This window comes from Asterias rubens, chromosome 14 (genome assembly GCF_902459465.1).
Source record: "Asterias rubens chromosome 14, eAstRub1.3, whole genome shotgun sequence".
NCBI classification, from domain to species: domain Eukaryota; kingdom Metazoa; phylum Echinodermata; class Asteroidea; order Forcipulatida; family Asteriidae; genus Asterias; species Asterias rubens.
In genome coordinates, this window is record NC_047075.1 from 2,781,988 (window position 1) to 2,803,244 (window position 21,257).

General features: G+C 39.2%; 1 protein-coding gene across 7 annotated transcripts in view; it reads left to right on the forward strand.

Annotated features, from left to right (window-relative positions):
• The window catches only part of LOC117299096 (catenin delta-2-like), a 34,330-nt gene extending 15,607 nt beyond the window's left edge, over positions 1–18,723 (forward strand). For 2 of the 7 annotated variants that reach the window (XM_033782532.1, XM_033782533.1), the window contains exons 11-25: positions 60–177; positions 1,111–1,252; positions 4,246–4,272; positions 6,252–6,342; positions 7,782–7,968; positions 8,735–8,885; positions 9,073–9,214; positions 9,559–9,652; positions 10,607–10,796; positions 11,194–11,340; positions 13,012–13,107; positions 14,180–14,278; positions 15,434–15,544; positions 17,239–17,369; positions 18,405–18,723. In XM_033782532.1, coding sequence (XP_033638423.1) covers positions 60–177; positions 1,111–1,252; positions 4,246–4,272; positions 6,252–6,342; positions 7,782–7,968; positions 8,735–8,885; positions 9,073–9,214; positions 9,559–9,652; positions 10,607–10,796; positions 11,194–11,340; positions 13,012–13,107; positions 14,180–14,278; positions 15,434–15,544; positions 17,239–17,369; positions 18,405–18,521 — 1,843 coding nt within the window. In that variant the 3' untranslated portion in view covers positions 18,522–18,723. Of the gene's footprint in view, positions 1–59; positions 178–1,110; positions 1,253–1,942; positions 1,958–4,245; positions 4,273–6,251; positions 6,343–7,781; positions 7,969–8,734; positions 8,886–9,072; positions 9,215–9,558; positions 9,653–10,606; positions 10,797–11,193; positions 11,341–13,011; positions 13,108–14,179; positions 14,279–15,433; positions 15,545–17,238; positions 17,370–18,404 lie in introns of all 7 variants that reach the window. The other 5 variants (XM_033782529.1, XM_033782534.1, XM_033782530.1 and 2 more) reach the window with 5 other exon arrangements.
• Positions 18,724–21,257: the final 2,534 nt, after the last annotated feature.

Sequence of the window (21,257 nt, forward strand, 5' to 3'; positions counted from 1 at the left end):
CTATGACTATACATGAGCTTTGTGAATTATTTTATTCCCTTTCTAATTTTCGTTTACAGAAATGTAAGCTCCAATGGCCCAGACGCCCGTAAGAAGATGAGGGACTGCATAGGATTAGTGGATGCCTTGATACATGTGGTCAAGTCTGCAATCGACACCAATAACATGGACAATAAGGTAAGGTCACTGCAGTGGAACATTAACCTTTAACCCCTCACTCTTGGTTAATAAAAAAAATAATAATAAAAAAATCAAAGTTTTATACAGCGCATGTATCTACCAAACAAGGTAGTCAAGACGCTGACTATATAAAAACGTTCAGATAGGTTATTGCAGTCATGAATTCTGAGATGAGACCATAGAGCTCTATATATTGACTAGAGAGCTAACACTCCGTTATACACGCACTAAGGTTTTGAAGCCATGTGGGCGCATCCATGTTTATGTACAAACCAATACTAAAGCTTGAATTTTTGTACGGCAATTGTACGGCTATTTGCATGATAGTGCGTTTGTTCTTTTCTATGTGCCACCGAAGCAAAAAAAATGCAGTAAATGTGAACGCACAATCTGCTGATCAGCGCACAAACTGCGAGCGTCATGTGCGTCATGATTAAAAGGCGCGTTTACTTTTTTTAGTACGGCAATCAAGTCCAAGTTACGGTTTTCGTAGCGCGGACGTACGAGTGGACAGTTGCGTATGTAAGCGCACACGCCGAATGTAAAATAATCGCGGCAATGTGTGTTCTCGTAAAATTCCGAATTCACGCAACACATCAAACATGTCTGCGCCCAGGGTGGCTTCAAAACGCAGATCAAGTTAGCGCTCTAGTCAATATATGTAGCTCTGTGGATGAGACCCAATTATGTAGCACCGTATATGGGTTTACAAGGTGCTACGGCGCATTAAGCAGCAAAAGCCAGGAACACGGGGGCGAACCCCTTCTCTTTTCGATAAGTGCACTGGGTTCTTTTACATGCGTTACACAACACATGAGACCAACGGCTTTACGTCACATCCGAAGGACGAAGCAATGGTTGAGTGTCTTGCTTAAGGACACAAGTGTCATGTCATTTACCAAAATCGGTTCTGATTTTTTTCCAAACCAGGTGGTTGAGAATGCGATGTGTATTATACGCAATCTCTCCTTCAAGATCTCCAATGAGGCCAACCATCCAGACGCCGTACCCGCTGCGCCCCTCCGCTCTGCCCCTTCCAAATATGGCCCTGCATCAACGGCACAGAAGAAACGTAAGTGCAGCTTAATGGAACACGTTGCCTTGGATCGGTCCAGTTGGTCTTTGAAAAGCGTTCTGTAACCGTTTGTTGTAAAATGTATATGGTTAGAAAGATATTGTAAAAGTAGAATACAATTATCTACACAAATATGCCTCAAAATTGCGTGGTTTCCTTTTTACCCTGTCGACTAACACGGTCGGCCATTTATGAGAGTCAAAATTTTGACTCCCATAAATGGCCGACCGTGATAGTTCGCGACGTAAAAGGAAAACCGTGCAAATTCGATTGATACTTGTGTGGATCATTATATTCTACTTCTAAAACATCTTTCTAACCAGATGCATTTCATAACAAATTGTTTCAAACGCTTTTAATAGACCAACTCGTCCGATCCAAGGCAACGTGTTCCTGCAGCTTTAAGAGTTAGGGTATATTTTGTATGACTCAAAAATCAATAGTCCACAGATAACAAGGTTTAAAGATAATGATGCTAGAAAGCTTCGCTTAAAGTATTACTTGCTGAGATGCTGTATTTTTTTTTGAAATTAGTAAAGCGTATTCACCAAAATATTTTTCAGTTCAGTGAGACAAAAATTATTATAGCATGCACAGATTTACGCGACTCTCCTATAAACATTGCTGTGTGGTTTTTCACTTTTTTGTATAATTTTTTTTTCTTCAAAAACATGTCGACTAATGCAGCTGAAACTTCTACAGGTAAATTATAGTACAAACATCCTTATTCACTGTGGGTAGGGATGCATGTTTTGGCCAACAACTTGATCTACAAAAGATTGCTTCTGTCAAACCCCTTGAGTGGCTTGGAATTGTTTCCATTTTAAAGTTTTGTTTTAGTCAGTATAATACTTGAGGTGTTTGGTTTTGTTCCTTCTGGTTATGGGGTTTTCATTATACAATTGTTGCACGCTGTGACGGGGTCCATGGCATTTTGTACACTTGAGGGGGAAAATGGTACCCGAGGCGAAGCTGAAGTGTACAAAACCCATGGACCCCAGTCACAGCGTGCAACAATTGTTTTGTTATACCTTTGTATAATTGTTATTCCTCTTCTCGAAGTTCTGTTGTCATCTTCAAACGTTATTACAACGGACTATTCATTGTTTGATAAGCAGACGAACAAGAAACAATTCCCTCGAACCCGCAGCTGTTTTGTACACAGCGCTGGAAATCGACCAACGCCGGGAACGATCAAGGTGATGCACACCGGTGTACATCACTTTTTATGTTACCCGGCCCGTCGAGCCATGTAACATGCGTATGTGTTGCACAGCACGTGATTGGTTCTCGACCAATCAAACTTCACAATTTGTACAGAGGTATAACAATGATCTTTGTTTGCCATTGCCCTATCTATTTATGTAAGTGATTTGGGGTTGAACAAAAAAAGTGACTAGAGCGGGATTTGAACCAATGACCTCTGAACTAACGAGCCGGCACTCTACCCACTGAGCTATCTACAATCCCGGCCATATCTCGTTGGACCCCCCTGCCCCCTTTCAATGTTGGTTCCAATTGCTGATTGTGTTCTGAGTTGTGTTCTGAGTTACAGTCAACATTGAGCGGGGGGCGGGGGACAAATGTTTTGAATGTGAATGGGAAGTGCACAGGGAATCGTTGTATACAACGTTAGGAAAGGGTGGCCCAAGCATTTTGGCCGGGATTGTAGCACCATGTTGGCAGTCTCCCTATTTTGTCAATATCTTTGCAAGTGTTTCCACAAAGTGTTGCCCACATCTGTTTGAATTTAGAAGGTGTCTCTGTGTTCAATTAAATTTTTTATAAATTCAGTTTATCAATTCTATCCAATTCAGCTGAATTAAGTTCACTGCACTCATACCACCTTGCCTCACTATAGGCAACTTCTAGTCGAATTCATGGCTTTGCCGACACTAAGCAAATAATCGGCGCTTATGAAAGGAGAGAATTCCACGCTTACGTCATCAAGTGATTTTCAAGAGTTAGCAGGGAATTTTTTGCCTGTGCACTTTATGTACTTCACGCTACTAGGCATTCCTCACTTTCACAGTTAGCGCATAAATTTCTGTTCGCCCTGTAAGCCAGGAATGATGATCGCTAGTGCAGAATTCAACAGCAGAGCAAGCCATGAAATCGGGCCAATGTTGTTCAGTGGCAAATTGCTAGTTGCACCATCAATACAGTATAAAGTGTTGCTGCCCCTGGAACTGTCTTCAAGTTATTATTTTTTTTTAACAAACTGCATTGCATGCCTTGTTAATATAATTTTATTTTGGTTGAGACAAACTGTAGTTTTCTCTTACAACAAATAAATTAACTTGCTGCATGAAAACCTAGCCCACTGCAGCATTAAGAAAGTTTCCGAAATAGCAAGTAACCTTGACTGATTCGGAGTCCATAAACAGGACATTTGAAACAGAGCCTTATTTTAATATAACACATTATGCACAGAGTGTCTGGTGATTTCGGTCACTAATACTTTGAGTCCATAAATGGGCATTGGAAAGGGTGTTTACATCATGCATACGCCTCTCTTAATATTTATGCATGAGCACGTCACACTTCTAACCCCAAAACGAGGCTATAGGCGCAGCCACTGCAAGTGGTGGCGGACAGGCGCCTATGGCCTCATTTTGGGTATTAAAGAGTTGTGACGTCATGCATGAGTACTATTAAGAGACGCGTATAGACTGCCTGGCGAGTTCCATTGATTAATTAAAAATCCTTAATTGGGTTTTATAACCCTAGTCTTAACTTCCATTTTGAGTGAGCCAGCATCCATGGGGGAGGTTTGTTTTTGAATCCAGTAACTTAGCAGTGAATGGACCCATTGCATAGATACTGCAGTCGGTGTTGATGATTGCAATGGGTCCATACTTGAGCAATTTTTTATTTTGGTAGAAGGTGTTGTGAAGCTCATGGAGTGAATTTTGTTTGTTTGTTTGTTCCCCCCCCCCCCCCTCCCCCAACCCACCATCATGGTTTCCCTGCGTGTTCATAAATCACAGCTAAAGGTCCCACGGGTTGTTTTGGAGGTAAGAGAGCACATCACGTCAAACACTTCTGTCTCTCTCTCTCTCTTTTTCCACCACATTCATGCTTTTCTGAGGTTCGAAACTCGTAACTTACCCATGCGAACCCATGAGAACGATTCGCTTAGCTCTTCTGGTCCACAAGTTATTCATAATTTATTCTAATGTATTCATTTATGCAGCAGCTTTTTAACCAATCACAATTCATCATCATTGCTATTACCTCATTGCCATTGCATCATATAATAATATACATGGTTTTGGTTAACAGAGAAACATTTACTAGAGTGGAACTTGAAGTAAAGACCTCGAGTTTAGAGAACATAAATTTAGGTCAGCCCTTGTATCGAACTGTTTGGTACTGTTTAGATGAGCAGCTGATTTCCTGGGCTCAATGGACCGTTCCGGCTTTCCACTAAGCTCCCCCCACCGCGCACGTGAGCAAGACTTGATACGAGCACTCCCAATGAAATTCTGCACGATTCTGCCGCGCGTGCCAAATATATGCGCACGCATGACCGAGTTTGTCCGACCACATTCATTGCTGTGATTGGTCAAATGTGTGAACGCGCACAGTTTGATTGACAGGCTGGATCGGTCCATTTCGTAAAGCCTGTAAGCCCAAAAACTTGCTAAGCGCAGCCAAAAGTTCATAAAGTTTACCTTGTGATGACTGGTGCCCCCAAAATCTTTCGCGTAGCATATAAATGAGCTTAGCAGTATTTTCTGCTTAACGGCCTTATGACATCCGCCCCTGGTCTTTTGTTGTCTTCCTGCTGAATTATTGACATTGTTGTCAAACTATGATTCCGGTTTTAAAGCCATTTTGTTCTAAATGTTTTTTCTTTCTTTCTGGAAATGGGTTCTTTTTATTTTGGTCTGCGTTATCAAGGGTCAGCCAGCTGTCATTTAATATTAATATAATTATTATCATGTGCATTAAAAACAGCTTCATTAAAGCATCCTTAAGTAGTGTTTATCCTGGAGTTTTCAAGAAACTTGTCGTTTAAGTACAGGAGTAAGTAATTGAGTACATTCATTCCAATCCTCTAGTATTCAAGAGACTCGCAAAGGGATGGTACATCATTGGTGTTTAAAAAAAGTACATATATTCCAATCCTCTAGTTTCAATTACCATATCATAAAACGATGGTACATCATTGGTTTTGGGAAGAGTACATACATGTACGTTCCGATATTCTAGCTTTCAAGAAACCTATATCATAGAGCAATGGTACATCATCGGTGTTCAATCCACATTTTATTTAATAGGTTATAATAAAACTAACATAAATAATTTTAAAAAGGCTAACAAATAAGGCAAGTGAAACTAAAAAAAATGACACAAATTGTTTATTAGTGATACTTTCGTACACGGCATATATAAGCTTTTAAAATTGCTATAATAATGATAAATTGCTGCAAACCATACCTTGAAACATGGAGCTAATTTTGTTGTTAATGATAACTGCTCATGATTGTGCAAAAAAATAGTTTGATGGCCTGATGTTTCGACCCGAGCAAAGTCTTTCTCAAAGGCTAGCAGAGTTTTTCAAGGAGACTAAAACATTTGCATTTATACCATAGGGCCTTAAGTTTGCACTAGCTTATTCTATTTGCTCAAAAATGTATATGACATCATTGATCAGCATAAGAGTTAATATACTGGAACATTTTGCAGTTTTTTAAGTTTTTTTTTTTAAATTGTTCTAAAAAAAGTTCTGAACATGCACATATTTATCCATTTATTTATTCATGTAAAATGTCTCCACTAAAGCTGATGATAATTCTCTTGCAAGTCATAAATAACTCATTAATCTTCTTCAATACTTACATGTACTTGTAACATTGACAGCTATTAGCATAAAGAATTATCCATGATCTTTTATTATATGTTATTTTGCATACAAGTCTTTGGTGGAATTTGAATCACATTTTTAAAGTTATTCATGTATTCATGAGTATTTGCTAATTATTCATAGCCGATGACACCTCTGGATGCTTCGGAGGGAACAAGAAGAAGAAAATGGAAGGTACGACCACACCGGGAAGGCCAGCAACGTCAACGTTACCGTAAGTTAATGTGATTAAACGTTCTTCACATTTATGTTAACCCTGTCCTTAATATCAGAGGCAACTTTAGTCGACTGCAGAAATGTTTGCAGCTGTGATGCACGCTACACACAGACTCGATATTCTTCCTACTTTAATCTGATTTTCAATTTATTTGTTTCATCTTTATTTTTGACAGCAGAAGAATACTATTTTTAAATAATCTGAATAACCTTTTGATGTATCAAAAGTTGGTCAGCCGTATTCATATGGGATTTGAGGCATAGCATGGTGAGGTATTAATGTATATTCAGTTTGCGCTAAAACAATATCTACTTTAAAACAATATCTGCTCTAGTCTCCTGACGACTAGAGCAAGCTAGTCGAAACGTTGAGACCAATTTCAGAACTGACTCCACGGCAGTACAGTTAATTACGATCCTATAAGCTAAAGTAGTAGTCCAGTCTAATTTCTATACCATCCGCCCTGGTAATAGTTGAAAAGCAGGACAGTTCTTTTCAGAACTGAGAAGTCTCCCGAACCTCCGATTATCTACTCCACGGCAGTAGAATAAAGCAAGACAGTTCCCTAAGAACAACTCTACCTGGCAAGTAGATACGCACATGGTGTTACTGCAAACCAAATATACATTGATACCTCACCATGCAATGCCTCAAATCCTATATAATATCTACTTTGCTGTGCCGATTATGCTCTTGAGAACTTTCTTGCTATTTATTCTACGGACACCGAGTAGATTTCAAAATTGGGGGGGGGGGGGGGGGGGGGACTTCTTAGTTCTAAAAGTACTCGTTCACAATCCCCATTAATTATTAGCTACTACATTTGTACCTGGGTGGAAGGTTGGAAATCGGCCGGGACTACTACTTTCACTTAGTGGATTTAGGGACTTTTGTTTGTAACTTCACTGCCGGGGAGTGAGTTCTTAAAGGAACACGTTGCCTTGGATCGGTCGAGTTGGTCTTTGAAAAGCGCTTGTAACCGTTTGTTATAAAATGCATATATGGAGAAAGATGTTGTAAAAGTAGAATACAATGATCCACACAAACATGCCTCGAAATTGCACGGTTGTCCTTTTACCTGGTCGACTAAAACGGTCGGCCATTTATGGGAGTCAATTTTTTTACTCCCATAAATGGCCGACCGTGTTAGTTCGCACAATAAAGGGAAAACCACGCAATTTCGAGGCAAATTTGTGTGGATCATTGTATTCTACTTTTAAAAAATCTTTCCAACCATATGTATTTTATACAAAACAAACGGTTACAAACGCTTTTTGTAGACCAACTCGTCCGATCCAAGGCAACGTGTTCCTTTAAGTGGACATTGTGGATTATTGTTTGAAATGACATTTTTGGTTCAAATCCCACTGTTGTCTATTGTTTGTTCAACCTCAAAAATCAATAAGCATTATTCTCTGATTTTCTTCATCAACCAGGAGGGGTGCAACCTGGGATCCTAACATGGCCATCCCGGATCGCAAGTACCCCCCTAAGGGTGTAGAGCTTCTCTTTGCCCACGAGATGGTCCGACCCTACCTGACGCTCCTCTCGGAGTGCTCCAACCACGTCACGCTTGAAGCCACCACTGGTACCCTGCAGAATATGGCATCTGGAGAGTGGGTGGTGAGTACCAGGCATTATTCTTGTTTTTACGACGCTTTAATTTTCTTCCCCCAAGAAGTGATAAAATGAAAGTTGAAATGCGTTCGGTGCAACTTTGAACGTGGCTGGAAACTGATCACTTTAGGGGATGCAATTTCTCTTTTTAAGTAGTCAAGTTAAAGACCACAATGGATCCGTTTTATTTTAAAAAACCCAACTACATCTAAAAGAAATAACAATAATAATAATAACAAATAAAATAAATTAAAATTGCAGAGTGGGGCTTTCAAAACCAAAGATAAATGTATGAAAGCAGGCTTCGTACCCGCAAGCTTTCGCTCTCGCATGTTTTCACGATTTGCGCTCAAAGTTCTTTTTTTTTTTCAACAGCCTATCTCATCCCTAATACAACTGAGCTAGCCATATGTTAGTGGTATTCCTAGGTTTGTCAATATCTTTGTTCAGGGGTTGCTTGAAAATCTCAAGATCTTTTACTAGAACGTGATTTGAGCTGCGGGATTTGCATTTTTACCTGTGAAAGTAATAAATAAAATTAATGTAATGAAATAGGCCTGGGATAAATAATAATAGTAATAAAGACATTTATAATGCGCAAAAACTGATGGAGAATGAGGAGAGAAGCGATGTATTTAGGCGAGCTGAAAGGTGAAGAGAAGGACTTTGTATGCAAGTCACTGTTCAACTGGTACCTAGTGAAAGCTTCTAAGGACGGTTGACAATAATTGTTTCTAAATGCCATTTTTCTGTGTTGGTTTGTTGTCCACAGTGGGCGCTATACATCCGAGCCCAGGTACGGAAGGAGAAGGGTCTGCCGGTCCTGGTGGAACTCCTAAGGATGGAGAACGACAAGATTGTCTCGGCCGTAGCCAGGGCTCTACGCAACCTCTCACTGGACTCCAGAAATAAAGAACTCATCGGTAAGATCAAGGGCTCCAGTGAACCTGACTCAAGTTCTGGGTCAAATTTTCTGGTTGCTTTTTGTTTAAGAGGAAAATAGTGAGTTAAAGTAAGGTAACATTTGGGATGGGGCGAGGGGCATACACTCCGTCCCCATATTGGTCTTACCAAACTAACACCCTGACTCGTCTCCATTTGATCTTGCAGGGAAGTACGCCATGCGGGACCTGGTGTTCAGGTTGCCTAGCGGCTCGGTTGCGGCAGACAACAAGCAGCTGTCAACAGACAGCCTGACTGCGGTGCTGAGTGCCCTACAGGAGCTCATCAACAAGAACGCAGAGAACTCAAAGTAAGTCGAAGGTCAAGGGGTGTTATTTCGAAAAAGGGGTTCAATAAAGATCACGGAGTGAAATATACAGATGCCAATCTTTTAGATTTTTTTTTTTTGACACCTGGGGTTCAGTTTAATAGAACTGCTGAAGGGCGAAGTGTACCTTTTGTTTTTTTAAACGTTCAGTTGTTTTAATCACATTAAATGTACATGTATACAATAAAATTAACCTAGAGGGCATTTGGATTTACACTTGAGCAGAAATTAGCAGATATACCACAAACAAAAAAGAAAACTATTCTCTTATTATATTCCGCTTTCGTCTTCTTAACTTATAAAACTTTATTTCATGAACTTCTCAGATCTCTCCGGGATGCCAGTGGAATCGAGAAGTTGGTGTCGATCACTAAATCTCGCAACAAGTACTCTCAAACAATCGTCAAGTGTGCCTATCAGGTAAGTTTTTTATTTCTTTGTTTTTTTTGTTATGGCAACTGGTCCTGTTCTGTTTTGATTTTGTAATTATTTAGAATAATTTATTGAGCTTATAATGCGCTCACTCCAGGACCAGCCTGTTCGAGAGAGCATAACATAATCACAGTTCTTGTGATACACCTGTTTGTCTAACTGTATGCAGTTGAGGGTGATAGTTTAAAGATGCTGTGTCAGATTTTTGGCCGATTTGACCCAAATTTTGATGGGCGTCGAGAAAGTTACAAGTGTTCATTTGAACCATTGCTCGAAAAGTCCCCCAATTATTAGTAGCAGTGAAATAAAGTGCTCAAAATTAGTTTTTGTCAGGATCCCGACAATATATCACGGGACCAATTCTTATGTGTTTTATAAGAAACGTTTTAAATTTTTTTCATGGTTCCTGACCATTAAAAGTCAAAGTTAAGCTTTTTTTCGTTCCTGACCATTAAAAGTCAAAGTTAAACTTTTTTTCGTTAGAGCGGGTGATACTCTTTGAAATAACATTCACTCAAAAAAATCTATTTGTTAATGTTTTGGGCCAAAATTCTGACATAGCATCGTTAAAAACATGGTTCAGTATTGCTATTCCTCCAATCGTCATGGAACCCTGAGCATTTTTGAATATTCATGTGTGTAAATCCCTCCAATCAACATTTAGCCCACAGTTTTTATGAATATTCATTTTTTTTAATCCCTCCACTCACCATGTAGCCCTGAGTTTTTATGAAAATTCATGCATTTGAATCCCTTCAATCGTATTGTAGCCCTAAGTTTTAATGAATATTCATGTGTTTAAATCCCTCCAATCAGTGCATAGCCCTGAATGTTTATGAATATTCATGTATTTGAATCCCTCCAATCATCGAAACATGTAGCCCTGAGCTTGAATGCATATTTCTGATCATTCATGAACATTCTCGTTTTGAATCCTTCCAGGTTCTGAACACCATGTGGGGTTTCAAGGACCTACGTGCCCTGTACAAGCAGGACGGCTGGGACGAGCAGCACTTCAACCCGGGCATCTGGACAACCACAAAGTCACCCAGTAAGAGCAACACCTTGCCGCCGGGGGGCAGGACGACAAGCCCCGCCCCAGTTAGGTCAGCATCGACGCCTGCTGCACCAGGTAAGGGAATAAGAGGTTCTAAGCTATTGAGGGTGACAAAGCACCATATACGATAACTGAGTTTTTTTCCAGGGTCCAAATGTCATGCCATATACTTCTCAAAATCTAACTGGCAAATGGCTTACTCTCTGTCTATCATTAAGTTGTCAAGTATTGTAAGTTTTTCCCGACAAAAAAAGAAAATGTACCCCCGAACGAAGTAATTGACAAAATAGGGACACCGCCAACATAGGGCTAGATAGCTCAGTTGGTAGAGCGCCGGCACGTTAATCCGGAGGTCGTTTGTTTGAATTCCACTCCAGTCAATTCTTTGTTCATCCCCCCCCCCCCCCCCCCCCCCGCCCCCAAAAATGTTTCAACTTGATTAATTATCTTTGTTTGATGAACCACTAAACAGGCCAACGGATCGATTACCAAGCCTCCACGCTGCCCGTCAAGTCCGGCCCTCCTAAGGACGAGGGAGCCCCACCCGGGTACAACTCGTACGATAGACGTCAGAACGACACCCTAGGGAGGCCGGACCCGTACTCCTACAGGGACCCAGGTAAGCTATACATCAACTACTCCTAAAAGTAGATTTGCACAACAAAACTTTGCTTACCAGAATAAGCAGGCATGCAATTTTTCAGAGGATCAGCTGATTTCCTTCTTTTTTTTTTTCTTTTTTTTTTTTTTATATTATAACTGTGCCCTTGGAAACTGAAAAAAACTGTACAAAAGTTCAATTGTGATCGGCCATTTTCCTTTTTTTTAAATTTTTTATTAGAAAGTTGCATGTAGCCAAACTACCATGCAACATACTCTAAGTACAGTTTGTGACTGGTAACCTGCTGCATTTCTGCTTAGCAGACAATTAAGTAGGATTTGAAACTTTGCATGGTGGTGAGATACGATATGGAAAGGTTTGCGGTAACACCATATAATAATGACTATCTCCCAATGAGTTAGGGTGGTTCTGAAAAGAACTCACTGATTGGATCAGTATGCTCCGATCGTCAATTATTAAGCATTATTTTCTGCTTGAGCATAGAGCTGTTACAAACAGCAAAATATTGCTTGACATCTTTGTGCTCAGCCAAAATTAGCAAGATACCAGCCATGAATTGAATATGTGACACTGTATTTTGGCTGGTAATTTTATTCATTCTGATAAGCGTTATTCTGATAAGTGCGGATACTGGTCTTGGACAGTTATGTTGTCCAAGTCCTTTGAAAAAAAACTTTTTTTAGACAAAGGAGTGTCTACCCTCTAGAGTTTAAGAAGGGTAGATAGTTGAGTGGCTAGGTCCATCTTGCATGGCGGCTGATTTGCAACGCTTGATTAGATTTTGATTTCCTACTTTTTGTTTCTTTTTCTTTCTGTTAATTGCATCTTAGTCAAAATAATTATTAGCATTAAACCTTACTTGGTAGCGAGTAATGGGGAGAGGTTGGTGTGAGAATTGGCTCCCTCTGAAATGACGTAGTTTTCGAGAAAGAAGTAATTTTCCACAAATTTGATTTTGAGACCTCAAGTTTAGAATTTGAGGTCACGAAATCAAGCATCTGAATGCGCACAACTTTGTGTGACAAGGGTGTTTTTTTCTTTCGTTATATTCTTAAAACTTTGACCACTAATTGAGTTCAAATTTTCACAGGTTTGTTATTTTATGCATACAGTATGTTGAGATACACCAAGTGAAAAGACTGGTCTTTGACAATTACCAATAGTGTCCAGTGTCTTTAAGAGTAAGCAAATTTGTGCTAACTGTAGCAGAAAAATTTGCTGAAGCATAAAGCGTACTTCATACATTTACATTTGTAGTTACCAAGAAAATTATTAAACCAGAATGTGCATTCACCATGGATATTGCAAGCAAAGAAAAAACTTGCTTAGCAGAGACAGGTTACCAACCAAAATTACTATTGAGTTTGAATAGCTCACTAGTTGTACACCAGATATCATGTGCTTGCTGAATAGCATACAATGAGAACTTGAAGCACTTTGGCTGGTAACCTTTATTGCTAAGCAGATTCGTTGGGCTTAACAGCTTTACAAATCAAATCTTTTTAGTTCCTCCCATAGAAAGTTAGTTCCTTTCTGGTCTCAATAAAATCAAATTGTAACCTCTCCCATTATCTTTGCACTCTTTTATGAGAAAATAAAAAGAAGGTTAACTTATTTTTCTTTCTAACCACTAACGATTTCTTAACAAATGGCTACTTGCATGTTTAGAGCCCCAGGCTGCCGCTAGACCAGATGAACAGCATGAGGAAAGATACGTTGGCCAACCGTACGCTAGAGAATCTATGTCGGCCTATAGTGACGAAGGTAGCTTATTAACTTCAGTTTAAAAAATGGCGCCCTGCAGTCAAAAAATAGTATTTAATGTTCTGACCCCTCAATGTATTTTCCTAATGCTAACCCTAACCCTAAACCAAACCCAAGTCCCAAACCCGACCCGAACCCTAAAGCAGAACCCCTATTAAAGCCAAGCCTAACCACAAACCCAACCTAAAACCCAAGGCCAACCCTAAGCCCACCGCTAACACAACCCAAAACCCAAAACCTTACCCTAGCCCAACCCTAAACCCAATCGTAACCCAACCCAAAACCCAACCCTTATACCCAACCCTAAACCCTACCCTAACCCAACCCCAAACCTAACCTCAAATCCAACCCTAATTCCAACCCTCAACACATTTCTCAGCTTACTGAGGGTTTGTGTCTCTTTTGTGAACGCGTTGACCACTGATGCGGTTGGTACCCGCTGTCTCTTTGCTAAACTTGGATTGATTTGACGTTCTAGTGAAAATACTCGACAGTGTTTTTGCTATTTCTTAAGCAAGTAGACACTGTATTCAGCTCTTTAAAGTACTGGACACTATTGGTAATTGTCAAAGACTAGTGTATCTCAACGTGCATAAAATAACAAACATGTGAAAATTTGAGCTCGATTAGTCAGCGGAGTTTTGAGATATTAATGAAAGAAAAAAACACCCTCGTCACACGAAGTTGTGTGCATTCAGATGCTTGATTTCGAGACCTCAAATTCTAAACTTGAGGTCTCAAAATCAAATTCGTGGAAAATTACTTGTTTCTCGAAAACTACGTTACTTCAGAGGGAGCCGTTTCTCACAATGTTATACTATCAACCTCTCCCCATTACTCGTCACCAAGTTAGGTTTTATGCTGATAATTATTTTGAGTAATTACCAATAGTGTCCACGGCCTTTAATAGCCTGTAAAATATTAACCAAACTCTTTATTGTCGTGCATGCACATTTAATTTGCCTGTGCCCTTTTGTTTTGCATCTAACCATTAGTTGTTGTGTTTGTTTTCTATTTTAACATCCTATTATTTTGTGTGTATGCGTTACGCGCTTTTGGCATGCCTGTGTAGATCTGAAAGGTACTGCCATGGTTACTAACGATGACATGCTGGCGCCGTTAACCGAGCATCCCGGCAACCGTGAATCTGTTTCGCAGTACAGCGAGGAAGGTACTTATGGTTCCAGCAAAAATACCAAATCCCCTAACCCCCAAGTCCATAAACTCGCCCTTTTGGGGTATACAGTTCTACCCAGATTTCTATGATGGCTGTGTATAGGGATTAATTCATAATAGTGTGGTCTACTTCACTCTACTTACCTGTAGAGCGAATACTACAATTGCATTGTTCCCTATGCCGGCAGGCAAAAAGCTAAGAGTTTTACACACAATAGCGTCCTCAAGAGTCCTTTCCCCGACGCCCTGGGAACACAATACACTCCACACTGCCTGCTGTTATGTAGTGTTCTGAAGGGTAGAGTAACTTGGTCTTTTTTACAACATATATTATGGATTTCACCATAAGATGTGTGTTGGTCTAGCGCCTTTGACCCACAAAACCTTTTTTAGTGGTTAAAAAGGGATCACTCTTCAGCCAATGCCCCGGTCTACAAGTAGCATTTACTCTAAATAACCCTTCACAGCAACCAATCTCCACGTCCAGACTTTCCTAAAAGTAATATTAAACAAATCACGAAATAATCGTACTCAATAATCAACACAATTGGGTGGCATGGTTGGCGTGTGCGTAAAGCGCTCGCCTCTCACCAAGGTGACCCCGGTTCGATTCCCGGCCAGGGCCATACATTATGTGAGTTGAGTTGTGCGTTTTTTCTTTGCCACAAGGGATTTCCAGACCATCCGGTTTTCCTCCCTCGGGACAAATCAAACACTTTTGATCTTGCTCCGTGGTCATAATGAGTTGATGTGGCTGGCAGCCAGAGGCGCCCTTGAATGCCTGCTTCTCAAACATGTTGTAGCCGCGTCCTTCGCAATTCAGCTCTAAGCTGCGAGTAAGGATGATTAGCCCCCCAAATTACTATAAATTATATAAAGAAATAAATTCTTATTTATGATTCTTTGCTTTCGGTAAGCAGAGCCGTGAAATTGGGCCAAGTCTTTTCCGAAATTGGGCCCATGTTCAATGCTCAACAGCCTGTTTTACCCTTTTCAATTAACAAAATGCTGTGGTGTTCTTTTCATTTTTGTTATTAACTTAATAACCCAAACCATTTTAGAATGTAGTCTTGTTAACCAGCCGCTTTTTCTCTCCTCGTTTTCTCTCTCTGTTGTTTGCATGCATGCTTGCTTTTGCTTGCTCGTGTAGCCTCCTCGTTTGTGCCTGAACGGCAGGACCACATGCCACAAAGTTTTACGTCGCCTCAAAGTTTTACGTCGCCACAGAGTCGAGATTCTGTGTCTGCTTATAGTGAAGAAGGTAGATGCTAGCTTTGTTTGGAGTAATTGCTTTGTTGTGTGATTTTGTCTGCTTGGATTATTATTTGTTAACGTTTTATGCTTTGAAGTGTGTTTGAAAATAATTGTACATTATTGAACATTATTTGGGACTGACGTGTGATAATTTCTGTCAGGCCTGGAATTTCAACTTAAAGGGAAGGTACACCTTTGGTTATTGTCAAAGACCAGTCTTCTCATTTGGTGTATCCCATAATAAGCATAAAATAACAAGCCTGTGAAAATTTGGGCTCAATTGGTCATCGAATTTGCGAGAAAAATTATGAGAGTAAGACACCCTTGTTGGACGAATTTGTGTGCTTTCAGATAAGAATTTTTTATTTTAGCGAGAAATTACCTCTTTCTCAATATTTAAGTTGCTTCAGAGGGAGCCGTTTCTCACAATGTTTTATACTATCGACAGCTCTCCAATGCTCATTACCAAGTCAGTTTTTCAGTTAATATTTGTTTTGAGTAATTACAAACGTGTACCTTCCCTTTAAAAGAGAAAGACCATTTTCATTCTGCAAAGGGCACTTTCGTTGGAAATCTTTAAAGTCTTTGAGAACATTTTGAAGGGGGCGCTGAGGCAAAGACCAGGGCAACAGAAGCCTGTGTAACTCTAGGCCAGTTCTGTGTACTTGAGTGCTTTCTAGCCTTTTGTCAAGGCCTTCGTGGCATTGCTGAGTAGCCACAAAGCGACTTGAACCAGAGGCTACATGTGCGAGTGGTGAAGCCACAGGGGCTTTTTCCAACTTGTTCAACTTGGGGCGACAGACATTAACCTATTATGCAGTGCGATTGGTTTAACTGTTCTGCACTTCTCTTATTTGTGTACAAATTACCAATATTTTGGGTTTGATTTGTTATGAATAATTTAACAACAATAAATTGCAAAATCAAGCTGGAAAAGGCATCTGCCTTTCGCGACACTTTGGGGCTACACAGCTTTGTCTGATAATAAGAATAACTTGTGGCTACTTATATGGCGCACATGTCCGTCACTCAGTGACGCTCCTGGCGCTGTAACATACAGTATTTCCTGCCAGATGTAGGACAATGTTTTTGAATTATGAGACCTAATCCTTAGATAGCACCATGTGAGGTGCTTTGGCGCTAATTGCTGCCGATCAAAGCAACAATCCATAGGTGTACATGTACAAATGTGTACCTTCTCTTTAAAGCCATTGGACCCTTTCGGTACAGAAAAGTAAAATAAAAGTTCACAGATTTACAAATAATTTACAGGGTTTACAGAAGGTAATGGGTGAAAGACTTCTCTTGAAATATTAGTCCATGAAATGCTTTACTTTTTGAGAAAACAGTAAAACAATATAAATTCTTGTTAGCGAGAATTACGGATTTATTTTAAACACATGTCATGACACGGCGAAACGCGCGGAAACAAGAGTGGGTTTTCCCCGTTATTTTCTCCCGACTCCGATGACCGATTGAGCCTAAATTTTCACAGGTTTGTTGTTTTATATATAAGTTGTGATACACGAAGTGTGGGGCTTGGACAATACTGTTTACAGAAAGTGTATAATGGCTTTAAGTAATCATTGGTTAGCTCGGTAGGACCTGAACCCGAAACTGTGTGATTGCAAGTCATGCAGTCTTACCACTGGACCATAGCGACCAACATTATATGTATATTTATCTTCCTCTAATTTGTAGCTCCGTCTGAGAGGTCGCGTGACGACATACCGATGAGGGAGCTCAACTATGCATCTCTGGATCACGGCAATGCGAATGACTCCGCTGGGCGTAGAGGTCCCCCAGTGGGAGGGGTGGCAGTGTTCGGAAGAGTAAGTATGTTTCAAAGATTTGTGTAGGGCTGGAGGCTGTGCCTAATGCAGGAGGAATTATGCATTTCAGAAAAAAAGTTAAAGTAGTGAAAATTGAAATATCGTGTAATTTGAAACATTGAGTTGAAACATTTGAGTCTCTGAAAAATTTGAGTCATTGAAAGATGGAGTTGTTTTAAAAAGTGAGTTGAAATGTTTGAGTCATAATACAAGAATAAGATTGTGTTTTTTTTTTAAACATTGAGATATTAATGTTTGAGCCAATGAAAGATTGCGTTTCAAAAAAAAATGAGTTGTTTGAAACATAGAGTTTGAGTCATTGAAAGTTTGAGTTTTTAGAAACATTGACTTAGTGGAGTTATTGGAAGATTAAGTTTTTTGAAACCTCAATTTAAAACAGCCTGACTAGTTGGACAGAACTTTTGACTGGTCCATGGGTGTTTTTACTGGAATTTGACCAGCAGACCACTATTAAGGGAGAACAATACTTAAACTTTGTATTTGTTTACATCTTCATTTCCAATGGTTGTGTTGTCTGTGTTGTATATTAAGTAATTCTTATGATTGTAACTAATTCTTCATCCACATTCCATTAATAATAATAATTAACCGTTCTTATATAGCTCATAACACATAGAAATCAAACATGTCCCTAAGCGCTCTTGAGAAAAACACAACAGAAAAAAAAGACAAGATGTACTGGGTAACAAACAAAATGGATGAATTAAATGTTAAATAATAAGTGTGTCTTTAAAGCAATCTTAAACTTAACAATGGAGTCAATGTTTTTTAGATGTTTTTATATGTTCCATTTGACTGTACAAAGGATTATTTCATTTCACTGCAGTTAGGCAAAAGAGAGGCATAATTCATAGTTTTATTCAAATATAGGACTGTAGATAGAAGCCAGTAAAAGTATGTAGTGATTAAACTTTAACAACTTAAAAACTTATGTATATAAGTTCTGTAGTGGTTGAACTTAATACTTTTAATAACTTAATAATGTTTGCTCCCCCATCTTCTTCACATTTCCAGCAGGGATCTCAGCCACAGAGGGATAACGTCGTCTACGCCCAAGTCAACAAAGACCGCACCAAGACTGACTCCGTACTCCTCGACTCTGGTGGCCCGGCCGGCGATTCTTGGGTCTGAGACAGAAAGCTGACGCCAAGAATAGCAATAATGAAATATTTTGTACTATTTTTTCTTCTTTTTTTTACTTCTTCGTTTTGGGGGTCTTTCATGCCTGGAATTTAACCTTTCAAAGGGCAAGGCGATTGTCATTTTGCAAAGGGCACTTCTATTGGAAAGTCTTAAAGTCAATGGGGAACTTTTGAAGGGGCACCAAGGCCAAGACCAGGGGCAACGGAGGCCGTGCCCCCCGTTGCCTGCGTGTAATTCCAAGCCTGGTGTTTATTTCTTTAAAGATTAGGTTTTGTTGATTAACTTGACGTTTGTATAGTTGAGGGATCGTTGGTTATCCCTTTTGGGGGGTTTACTTTTTGTTTTCACTGAAACGCAAACATTATTGTCAGTTGAAGTTTTTTTGGATTACCCGCTTAGAAGCTTTTTTGTTTTTCGTTTCACTGCTCAAAACTCATTCATGTTTTTTAAAATTGTTAATAGATTTTTGACAGATTTTGTTTTCAATAGATAGTGTAACTTGCCCAGCTTTCAAGTTTGAAGTCCCAGTCCCAGGCATACAGAATGCAGAGACCATTGATCTGCAGAATAAAATGATTCATGCTAGCGTACAGAATGTAAAGAGGCAGTTGTGTGTGGAATGCAGATTGCATTTAAAGGTACTGGATGAAGCCCAAATGGGCATTGGGCAATCTGTACAGTAAAAAAAACCTAGGCCGACCAGCATATAGAATGCAGTGAACCGTTTAAGCATTAAGGCCCGGTCCCACTGCAGCGATAACAAGAACGATAACGATCACGACACAAAGAGAACGTGTTCTATTGGTTGAGTTGCTCCACGCAGAATACGCACACGCTCATTCAACCACGAGAATGCGTTCTCTTGGCATTGTTATTGTTATCGTTCTCGTTATCGCTGCAGTGGGACCGGGCCTTTAGAATGTCAGAAGTGTAAAATAAGCCAGGGAGATTAAGCCAGGGCAGGCATACAGAATGCAGTGAATCTCTTGGCATATAGAATGAAGCAATCATTGAGCAAATTTGTACCGAATGCAGAACTGACATACAGAATGCAGTACAAGGCTCTTGGCTTGCATAACAGATTGCTACTGGATTCTTACCAGCATTCTTAATGTACTCAAACTCCATGACTGGTGTACGGAATAATGCAATATGCCTCGGGAAGGCATACAGAAACTGGTCAACAGAATACGTTGAGCACCAGGTCTGTCTACAGAATGATTTTTGCTTTGAACTAACACACTTGTACAGACATAAGAACTAGACTTGCAAACTAATTGCTATAGGTTTCTTACCAGCATTCTTAATGTACTCAAACTCTACGGCTTGTGTACAGCATATTACAAAACAGAGCTACCCAATTCAGCAGAAAGTTCCCTGCAAATTAAAAAAATCTTTCAATGCTCTGATGAACAACTTTGAAAAGTCTCCCTGTTCATGGTAACTCTGTTGTCTTATATTTTGCATGTATCTCCCTGATTTGATACCAACTTTGCTGCACTAAATGTCTATTCCAATGTGTGTCAAAATACAACCACAAAACAAAAGTACATGCTTTAACTGCAGGAATGCGAACAACAAATCAGTTTATAAAAAATGGTCTCAGTTTCAATTTTGTTTTCTTAAAAAGTTTTTCAAAAATAGTGGATCATTAGTTTTTCAAACATAGTGGAGTATGGAACTTGGTCATATCCGAGTGTGTGTGGCTCCATTGCATGAACTGCATGTACAGAACAAAAACAAAACAACAACAAAATACATGGGTTTGAAAGTGATCAAAAGAAATGATTAAATTGATTGTTCTTTTGATACAAAGTCAAATTTTATGTTCATAAATCATATTTTGAAAAAGTTAAATTCCCTCGTAATTTGGGGGTGTTTTTTTGTACTTTTTGGTGAGCGACAAAAAGGAATATAAAAAAAAAAAAAAAATGAAATTGCAGTTTTAGCTTTAAAAAGAGTTTTTCGCTTTGAACGTCAAAGTGAACTCAAAATATATAAACTTTTTTACTAACATCTGATGATAACCCAAGTATAATTTTTTTTGTAAATTTGACTGTAGCTTTTTTCACCGTAAAAAAAACGAAGAAAAGTGTGATTGCAAGCAACCAAAGAATTGCAAAGATTTTGTGTGACTGTAACTAGAGCTGCCCCCCCCCCCTAAGAAAACCCATAAATAAGTACAAAATTTGAATATTTTTTTTTAAAGCTTGTAGATTTTTAATAAGACAGTACTTTTACCAGCGAAAGTTTTCAAGTGAGTTTGATATAGGGAAGCGCATTGATGTACAGCTAAGCATTGTGGGTAGTCTTATTATTTGACCTTTGACCGTTGCTACCGTGTATATTTGGCATATTTGTTTGTTTTTTTATAATTGCAAACAATTTAGTACTGTTCAATCGTAATTAAGTATAAAACGTTATTGATGCAAAATCTGGCGACTTTTTTGTCCCCAGGCGAAATGATTAAAGGTGGAATTTAAAAACAAATATATCGTTTTAAGATTGAAGAAGATTGTCTCTGTTTCTTGATAATTAAAGATTGTAAAAATGATATTTAAATAACAATTAAAATAATAGGATAAATGTTACTGCACAGTTTAAACAAATTTTAGTTGATTTTTCTTTGTGTTTATGTAGGTTATATTATGTTATTTTGTCTAGAGGTAGGTGACTAGAAACTTCAGGATGTTCTTGGCCGGAAATCCATGTGTGTGTTGTGCA